Genomic DNA, 10,577 nt, shown 5'->3' on the forward strand with positions numbered 1-10,577 from the left:
CGGGTTCGAATCCCAGTCGGGGCAAGTTAGGTTTTTCTCCGGGGTTTTCCTTCAACACAATACGAGCAAATGCATGGTAACTTTTGGTGCTGGACTCCGGACTCATTTCACTGGCATTGTCACCTTCATCTCATTCAGACGCTAAATAACCTGAAATGTTGATACGGCATCATAAATATCCCAATTCAAAAAAAATGAAATAATATTCATGTGAAATTGAAAATGGTTTATTCAATATTTTAATGCATACAGGTATATCTCTGTTATTTGTATTTTATAGTATACTCATTTCTTCCTAAAACCCTCGAAATTCCCCTCGTGCTTGGTAACAACAGATTATATGAGTGTGCCACAGCATTTTAAACTACTCGTACACCTTTAGTGTGCCACACTTTGAAAAACGTTCTTCTACAACAAAAAGCTGTGCCCCATGAAATATCTTCCCCAAGATTTGTCCTTTATTGGCTAAAATTCTACTAGGCCTATTGCGACTTATATGTAGTTGTGTGGATCTATAATCGATGCGCTTTTGTTAATGTAAATTGAGCTATCTATTTGTTTGATTTGCTCTGTATTTGTAGGAAGTGCACAGTGCCTTCAATGAGGAGCCAAGGGTGGAAGTGGCGGCAGGGAACAACAAGGTTTTCGCCGAAAGGTGAGTGTGGTGTGCGATTCTTCAAGTAGAGAGTTCGTTGTGTTTGAAGTGTCCGTTTTCTTGACTGTCCAGAAGCAGCTTCAGAAGAACTGTCTGTCTGAATGATCCAGCAAAAATCAGTTATCACAAACACACTCAACTTCCCTTCATGTCTCGTTTCTATAAGTACTGTTCAAACCTTTCTTCGTATTTTTCATTAAAAGAGCTTAGATTTTCAACAAAATAGTTTAGATGGACAAGCTTACATTCATATTGCAGCGTAGGGAATTGAAACTCTTCAACTGAATTTCTACAGTTTCTTATAATTGAAGTCTTTGTAATTCCCAAGGAAATTATGTACTGCCATTTTGAGTTCATTCCAATAGTTTTTCTGCAATCCGCTCATCACGTTTAGGAAGCCATTATGTAATATTAATTTGCGTGTTTTACTTATTTATTCATTTATTTATCTGTTTGTTCGTTCGTTCATGCATCCTGGTGGAGTTAGGGGCATCAGTCTTTGACTTTCACACCTCCATAATTACAACTACAATGATACATACAGTGATCTTCAACAATGTTTCACCAGGTTCTGATTTCTTTCTGTTTGGCCACTGTTTCCCCCTCCACTGCGTAGACATAGTCCTTCTATCCCACTCACACTAGACACTTGTTGGTGTTGTTATTAATGCAGACTTCCTAGCAATAATGCCATTAACTCCCGTGCTGTCCAGTGTTTCGCACACATACTGAGTTTAGAATAGTGATTTCTCGAAATGAGCATAGCAACTTATGATTTTCAAGTTACAAGATAGCTGCATGCTTCTCTGTAAGAGACTGCATATAACTGTATGTCTACTCAGCTCTCAGGCACAAAAGTGTTACTGCAAGTGAAGTATTGTAGTTGTAGTGACATCACAATCATATAAATGAAACAATTTATATTAATAGTACCTGAGATACGTCATGCACAATATTAATCAGCACTTAAAATCTGTAACGAATTTAGAAAAATTCTACAAAAGACAGACAAGTAAGACATAGACATTATTTAAAAATTGAAATATGTGTGAAATCAAATTAAAGCATTGAGCTGAATAACGATCTATGTTACAATTTTCAAAAATTGAGTTTTTAATAGAATAGTTTTACACAGCTGTCGCAAATTTATTTAGCAATATCTGTATCACAGGCGCTTCTACTCGAGTTTCTACCACGAATGTGTTGGTTGGAACAACGGTGTATGTCACTAGTCACTTCTAGCGTATCCAGTTGTTTACATCATATCGGGAGTTATTGCACAGGAGTTTGTTCTCTTTACGAATACTGGGTACTTGCATTCTGTGAATCAGGTTTCGGTTGATCTATTGTAACTAATGGACGACTGTAAGGCAATGATGGTTTCTACGCTAGATATTGACCAGCTAAATAAATCTAAACAAATAAAACAGATCCAGCAAAATTAATATTAGTAAGTGGAAAATGTGTCACCAAAATCGGCCTGGTTGGGGTAGTTGGTACAGCACTGGCACTCAATTCGTGAAGTTGCGGTTTCGATCCCGGGCCAGGTCGATGGCATTTAAAGTGCTTAAATGCAACACGATCACTTCCGTAGGTTTACTGGCATGTAAAAGAACTCCTGCGGGATACTGTCGACGCTGATTTAACTTCAGCAGATGCGAGCGTCGATAAATAAAACAATTTTTTCTTTTTGTGTGACATAAAATTCACTAAGAAATAGTGGTGTTGAGTGTACAAGGAAGACAAGGTCGCAAGTTACTGTGAAAGATTCTCAAAATAATGGAATTTCCTCTGTTATTTTTCATTATTTTATTACTTGTATTTTAATTTACATTTTACCTACTGGTGATGTCGTCATCTGTTGGGACGGGTACTGAATATTCGGGACAGGGATTCAAACTCCATCTCCTAACAATTTCTCAACTGTGGTATTTAATTTTCTTTATTCTTATTGTTACAACTTTCATTAATTTAATGGTGTCCCTACAGTGTAATACTGCAGTTATTTTCTAGTATCACTGCTATTATTTGATCAATATTGTATGTTTATTCATAATATGATATTGAGTGTAAATATAATAAATATCATGGTGTTAATTCATATTAATATATAACATTTAAAACTTAATGTCATAATCGAATTCTTCGTACTTTAACCTTTTTATTGAATTAGTTTGTTTTGTAATATTGTGATTGTTTAAAACTCTTTATTGATTATATTCCCCAGTAGCATTTTTGTGGAAATAAATCTGTTGTTAAACTTCTGCGATGTATAATATGTCCATAAGTAATATACATTCGTGTACCTTGCTTAGTGTAGAAAACATATTCATGGAATATTAATCTATGTTCCCGTTGAATAGTAAATTTATGAGCGGAATTACGATGTAACATATTTATGTCTCTTGCACAGTTAGCACATTGTAACATAGACCATTACGCGGCCCAACGCTTTAGTTATGATTTTATGACTATTTTTTTATAAATTAGCAGTACTTCACGTTAAATCATTTATCATATTCTTCTAGGCGAAAATAGTATGTATTGTAGTTGAATTATTACGTCATGAAACACTGGAAGAAAGACCAATATACTGGTACGTAAATACATGTACAAACAGGACAACGAAGAAATTTAGTTTTTTCCTAAGCTTTTATTTAATTAATTATCTATTTGAAATCCAATGCGTACTTACGATGTTGAAACACATTTTGTTGTATTACAAAAGTTGATTCTTCTTACTTGAAGCACTTGCTGCAGAAGCTTCAAATTTAACTATTATTTTTAGGTATAACATTCTCTTTACCAGGTAATATTACGTTAGCAGCTGCAGTCCTTAAAACTGAACATAATTTAATATGTCAGTCGACTCTTAAGTTAAGATATGTTAAGTTTCATGGAAGGGTAAGAGCTGATTACACATATATGTACTGTCGAACATTGATATTATTTCCACAACAAGTTGTTACATTATTATTTAAAATAAGAAGTAAAAATGGAAGTAATTGAGGATATTGTGATGAAGCGTTCAATGCTCTTTATTCTTTAGAAAGAGGTCGAGTAATGCATTGCATTAAATTTGTACTTCCCTATGACGTCTAGCATAAGACTGCAAGTAGGAGAAGCATATCAAAGGAGGCAAGGTTTGAACACGTGGTGTCCTGGAACGAAATTGAAGAACAGCACGTAACAGAACTCGATAGCGTCGCTGGTTTAGGAAAGCCCTAGATAATGCTGTAAATGATTCTAATGTACTTCTTCCTAAAGACTGCATACGGGACAAAATGGCGAAGACATAATTCCAATTTACTACATGTGTCTTTAGGTAGTACTCTTGATAGTAGTTCTACACAAAATATAAAAATGAATTTAATTGTAAGTAGTTAAAGTTCGCAAGACAATAAATACCAAGTTAGAGATGATACCAGTCGAATTTTCTGATGATGATACTTACCGCGAAATCGAATCAGCAATGTTCCACTGCAGATTTCTGTAATTTTAAAGTGACATACTTAATAACTATAAAGATTTTAGACATCACAAGAATAAAAGAGAGAAAAAGGTATAGCACATGTGTAATCTCAAATTTCGAAACAATCGCATAAAATAGCATGCTCGAGTCGAAAAAGATTAAAGAAAGTCAGGTGACTGTGGACAGAGAGGCTCATTAAAAATGAAATCTAACTGAGAGTTGACTAACGTGGTGTAATCCTTATAAAATTTATTGTACAGAAGAAGTCCAAAGTGTTTAGTTAGTTTTGAGACTTGCACCATCACTCATAAATCAATTACAAGCATGTATCTCTAATCGTAATGTGCCTCCTCATGAAATAGGTTTATTTCGATTTGACTATTCAATAATGGATTGTATACTTGTGACTATTTTATAGACTGATAGTATATTTACTTCAGGATTGCAGCTAGGAATGAGAGGACTGTATCAACAGAATTCGCCATCATTCCTTTTGAAGAGAAGGAGATTCCTAGGAAATCGGGTTCCTGGGGAAAACCTGTGCGGACTCTTGAAGATGAGAAGCAGTTGGAATTAGAATTGTCTAAAATATGTGCCTCGACTGCAAAAAATGTGAGCAGTCATTCATCTATGGACGTAGGCAAGAAACCTTTCAAATGCGAAGTTGGTGCTAAGTGCTTTTCAAACTCGAATAGTCTAAAAACTCATGAAAGTCTGCACGCCGCGGAGAAGCCTTTCAAATGTGATTTTTGTGGTAAGTGTTTCTTGTATTTAAGTATGTTAGGAAGCCACGAATGGCGGCACACAGGCGAGAGACCTTTCAAATGTGATGTTTATGGAAAATGTTTCTCGAAGATTGGCAACCTTAAATGCCATGTGCGAGTATATACTGGCGAGAAACCTTACAAGTGTGATGTTTGTAGTGTGTGTTACTCAAATTTGAGAACCCTAAGAAGGCATGAACGTCTGCACACAGGCGACAAACCTTTCAAATGTGATGTTTGTGGTAAGTGTTTCATGTATTCAAATATGCTAAGTATCCACGAACGGCGGCGCAGAGGCGAGAGACCTTTCAAATGTGATGTTTGTGGTAAATGTTACTGGAAGGCGTGTGACCTTAAACGCCATGTGCGTGTGCACACTGGCGAGAAACCTTTCAAGTGTGATGTTTGTAGTGCGTGTTACTCAGATTTGGGTACCCTAAGAAGGCATGAACGTCTGCACACAGGCGACAAACCTTTCAAGTGTGTTGTTTGTGGTATGAGTTTCTTGTATTCAAGTATGCTAAGAATCCACGAACGGCGGCACACAGGCGAGAGACCTTTTAAATGTGATGTTTGTGGTAAATATTTTAAGACGGATGACCTTAAAAACCATATGCGTGTTCACTCTGGCGAGAAACCTTTCAAGTGTGATGTTTGTGGTAAGTGTTTCTCGAAGTCGTGCGGCTTAAAAGTACATAAACGTATGCATTGTGGCGACAAACCTTTTAAATGTCAAGGTTGTAGTAAACGTTTCTCGCAATCTTGTCACCTTAAAGCCCATCAACGCCTGCATATCGGGGAGAACACTTACTAATGTGATAATGCTTAGGTGAGGGGTTTGGACTTTTTCCATTGCTGGTTGTCACAATAAAAAAATCAAGACAACGTTTCGAGGGGTGGTTCTCCCTTCGTCTTCGGGTGGAAGGAGAGAAGAAAAAAACCTACTGTTGGGATCGTTACGTACAGCTATTCTGTATGACTGATCGTCGATTCCTGGCTTCGGTAGAGATTATATTTAAGAAAGACCCGAAGTCATTAGCAGTATGTTGGCACCAAAACCAAACGGAATAAAGAAGATGGGCGTGAAGTGGCTAAAAATTGATGAATCACACACAAAAGGAGGAGGGCGGGGAACTAAAATAAATTTGAACAAGTGTTATGATACTTCGATAAAAAATAAAAGAAGGTAAAAAAGAAAAAAAACTAGTAACAAGGACCGGATTAAAACTACTGCTGCCACTGCTGCGTTGTCTAATGGTGGAGATGACCCCAGGTGGCCTACGTGGCATTCTTCCCCTTGTATTGAATATTTCTGATGTCTTGTTCAACTATGGGTAACCAAATATCCGCAAGAATTAGACTAGGTTGACTAATGGCACTGTCCGAAAAACTCATATGAGCGGCTTCCTTGTATTTTCTGTGTGTCAGAGAATACTCAGTTGTAGGTTTGAAGTATTTTCCCACTTTATTTTGTGTCCGGATTCAAAGCTGTGTTGTACTATTCTTGATTTGGTTATTAGGCATTGTTTCAAGTTGTACTTGATGGATGGATGGTTTATTTTGCAAAAACATGTGGAACATGTATGGCATCGTCATATACAATTTAAAATACATGATGATATACAATGGATACAAATTAAGATACATGAATATTAAAAAATTCATCGACATTATACAATGGATTTGCCAATAATATAGTCCTAATTCGTTTCCTAAACACTTGGAATGGAAGATTCCTTATATCAACAAGTAGACTACTAAATAATTTAAAAGCAAAGAATAGAAAACTATTATGAGTAATACTGTATTTACATTTGTCAATATATAAATTTGTATTATTTCTTGTAGAATATTTATGAACGGAATACATGCTATGTAATTATTAATGTCATTTCGAATGTAAACAAGACAGGCCTATACATATATAGACGGCAATGTCAAGATTTGTGACCTTATAAAAAGAGGTTTACAATGAGTCGTATTTAATACTCCATATATTAATCTTCAAACTTTCTTTTGTAATATGAAGAGAGCTTGAGCAGAAGTATGGTGACCCCAAAAATAATACCATAATTTAAATGACTTTCTATATGGCTATGAAATATTGTAAACAATAACTGTTTAGGTAAATTATTCCTTAACAAATATTACATATATAGGCCTTTACTTAATTTCTTAGGAACATAGTCAACATGAGTTTTTCCATCCCATTCTAGGTTCAAGAATGATGCCCAGAAACCTAACAGTAGTAAGACGATTAATACCAAAGTTTAATTTAACAGTTTTGTTACAATTAATCATAAGGTTATTCGCACTACACCAATCAACAACCCTACTTGATACATTAGCAGTTCCATAGACAATATGTCACTATTTTTATGAATAGTATTAACGGCTAAATCATCAGCAAACATAAAAGAATCAGAACATCCATTCCGAATATAGTCGGGAAGATTATTAACATAAAAATTTTTCTTCTTTTGAGAAAGAGTTGTTGATAGAAGTAGTAAACAAGAATAAAGAAATTCTAGAGTGCAAGAAAACCGATGGGTTGAAAATAAAAGAGAAGGACGAAACGTGGGACAAACTAAGAGACGAATATAATTCGAATGGGCGTGTGACATCAAGAACAACAAAATAACTGCGACAATTTTATGTTAACTTAAAAAGATCAGCTAAGAAAACAAGGAGTGACGAACGGGTAGAAAGGTATAAAACAGGTGGTGGTCAATGTACAACTAAAATTGATGAAAGTGTTCTGTCCCTCATTGAGGACCAAATAGACCCTAACAGCAACCCCTTCGACTGTCATTCAGAATACTATGGTAAGTACCAGTTGCATTATATTAGCATCATCTATTCATTCAAATGAAATTCGTTTGTATTTAATAACAATTTTATTTTATTTTTAGGTGACGCTGAAATAATTACAACCGAACAGGAAGCAAGATCTTGCGATATTGAAGTCATAGCAGTAGTACACGAGGTGATAAATCACTTTCATTACCTATATATACTTTTAAATTTATATTATATCAAGACAAATTGTAAACTATAATTTGTATTATTGTTGTTGTAGGAGAATGTAAACACAAAACAGTTATCAATTGAGGACAACACAGCATCACTTGAAATGGGTACACCAGGCCCTGCGTCTAACACATCTCTTCTTGTCACTCCAGTTGTGAGTACGACACTTCTATTAAGTTTTTAGGTTTGTTATTTTTTAAATTAAGAATGAAAGTTTAATAAACGGGGTTTGTACTTCCAGGCTGAAGCTTTAACAGGAACAGAAAACTGTAACAAGCAGCAGACTCGCGTCACCTAGGTCAGTATCACAGCTGGTCACGTTGAGGGTTATAATAAAAGTCCCCAGGAGTGCCAACATTTTCACTGTTGATTTTGTTTCCAGGCCAACCTTTGTCGTAACAACATTGCTGCACTTGCCGAGAGCAGGACAACTCTCTGTGAAAAAGAAATGTATTTCATCCAACAGAAATATAACCAGGAGCAACAACTGCTGAAAATGAAAATGGAAACTGTGAAAATAAAACAAGAAGCATTTAGAGAAAAATTAATGTACTATAAAGAAAAAAGAAAGCGTGTTGAGGATGAATAAGTTAGTTGCAGTGTATTTTGTTTGTAGAAGTTTGGTAGAAATGTATAGTTTAAGCGTGTTTCATGTAGTATAGGTAACAAGTTTAAAAATAAAACGTTTGTAGTACTTACAAGCGAAGTGTTGTGCAAATGCGTTCCTGTAAGCTGCTGCAGTTTGTTCATTTTCCATGTGAATAGGAGCAAGATTCTGGTTTCTGATGTGCCCATTCCTTCTTCTTTCTGTGATGTACTGATGCAGTGTCAAATCTTCTGGAGGAAGTTGATCCTTTGTCTCCACTGCAATGTTGTGCAACACTGCTGAAGCCACAATTATCGTCAAGGTTGTTTGTTGTTTAGTTCGTAGCCCGAAGCTGAGAACCGGAAAACGTCTCTTCCATACACCTATCATCCTCTCTACACAGTTTCGTGTCCTAATGTGTGCTGCATTATAATTGTGCTGGGGTCTTGTTTCGGGATGAAGGTATGGTGTTAGTAGATATTTTCTTAAAGGTTATCCACTGTCACCTAAAAGGATACCCTCATCAATTGCTCCCATTTCAAATTGAGCTCTGATATGCGAGTTGCTGAATATTGTGCTGTCGTGTACTGATCCAGGCCATCTAGCTACTATATCCCTAATTAGGAGGTTGGCATCACTGATGACCTGGACATTAACAGAAAAGTAACCTTTTCGATTCCGATATATTTCTGCCCTATTGCCTCCAGGTGGCTGAATCTTTATGTGCGTACAGTCTATTGCACCCACAATACCAGGAAAATTGTACATATCATAAAACTGTTGTACAATACTCGGGCGTTCTTGTACTGAGGGGAATGTTACGTACCTTCTTCTCATTGATGCTATTGCTGCAGAAACTTTACTAACAATTCTACTTACTGTAGATTTTGAAATTCCAGCATTATCTCCAACCATTAAATGAAAGGATCCAGTGGCATAAAACCTCAAAGTTATCAGTACCTGCTGCATTGGTGATAGAGGTATGTTTCTGTTGTTCGGGTATTCTAACCTCTCTTGTATTTCTTCCACAACTTTACCGACGACAGTTTTGGACAATCTATATCTCTTCAAAAATTCTTCTTCTCGCAAATTTTCAAAATCATTTCGTCTTAAAGCTCTTTCCCTATTAGGAACGGCATTCAGATGGTCTAAATACAGCAATTCCACATCAAAAGCATTATTTACGTCCGCCATTTTCAACTGTTTAACAATTGTTAAGCCTTTAACGTAAGGGAGATGGGATGTTAATTTAACACAGAGTTTAACTCTTTGTTAGAGCTAACATTTATTGATGGAATAGAATTTTGTTTATTACATCAATGAAAAGTGAAAGATAATAATTAACTTTATCATTAACATTATCCAATGTATATATATTAAACCATTTTAAATTCATAAGTAAATAAATAAAATAAGATATACTTAAGTCATTAAAAACACGTACAGTATTTTAATACATTATAGTATTATCAGGTAAAATTTTATGAGTACTATTTATTTTAAAGCATATCGCCTCATGATCAGAGAATATAGTAGGAACAACACCTGCTGTACAAAGATTATTATCAACATTGGTAACAACATTATCTATACATGTACCTATATTTACATTATTACCAAGGCGAGTTGGTTCAAGAATAGTACGTCTAACCCCAAAACTTATAAATAAATTAATGATATCTTTAGCATCCTGATTATCAGTGCAAAGAAAATCAATATTAAAATTCCCACCTAATACAATATTAATATTTCTATCAATTTTAAAAGTTGATTCCAGAAGATCATTCAAACTATTATAAAATATATTAAAATCAGTTCTATTACAATCAGGAACTTTATAAAAAGCCACACACAATAAGTTCATAGCAGAAATGTACGTAGAACATACTTCAAATAAGTAAGATTTAATCACCGATGAAAGATTAATTACAGTATCAAATTTTAGACCTTCTTATCTTCTTATATTTATCGAATGAAAAAATATTTTAAAAAATTTAAGTGTTCCCCAAATTGTTTTGAGGTGTGTATATATTTATGGCAGATGCTGAAATGTTGCATGATCTCTCTCTG

At 35.1% G+C, this 10,577-nt stretch overlaps 1 protein-coding gene and 1 long non-coding RNA gene across 2 annotated transcripts in view; both read left to right on the forward strand.

Annotated features, from left to right (window-relative positions):
* LOC138693183 (zinc finger protein 235-like) overlaps window positions 1-6,812 on the forward strand; it is a 35,606-nt gene extending 28,794 nt beyond the window's left edge. Inside the window, exons 5-6 of the mRNA XM_069816914.1 lie at window positions 582-655; window positions 4,568-6,812. Of these exons, the coding sequence (XP_069673015.1) occupies window positions 582-655; window positions 4,568-5,705 (1,212 nt within the window). The 3' untranslated portion in view covers window positions 5,706-6,812. The remainder of the gene's footprint in view (window positions 1-581; window positions 656-4,567) is intronic.
* A 10-nt stretch (window positions 6,813-6,822) lies between these two features.
* Window positions 6,823-8,622, forward strand: LOC138693188 (uncharacterized). Its single transcript, XR_011330238.1, has 4 exons — window positions 6,823-7,877; window positions 7,971-8,075; window positions 8,163-8,219; window positions 8,304-8,622. It is a non-coding gene; the product is annotated as an uncharacterized lncRNA (long non-coding RNA).
* The last annotated feature ends 1,955 nt before the right edge of the window (window positions 8,623-10,577 follow it).

This window comes from Periplaneta americana, chromosome 17 (genome assembly GCF_040183065.1).
Source record: "Periplaneta americana isolate PAMFEO1 chromosome 17, P.americana_PAMFEO1_priV1, whole genome shotgun sequence".
NCBI lineage: Eukaryota > Metazoa > Arthropoda > Insecta > Blattodea > Blattidae > Periplaneta > Periplaneta americana.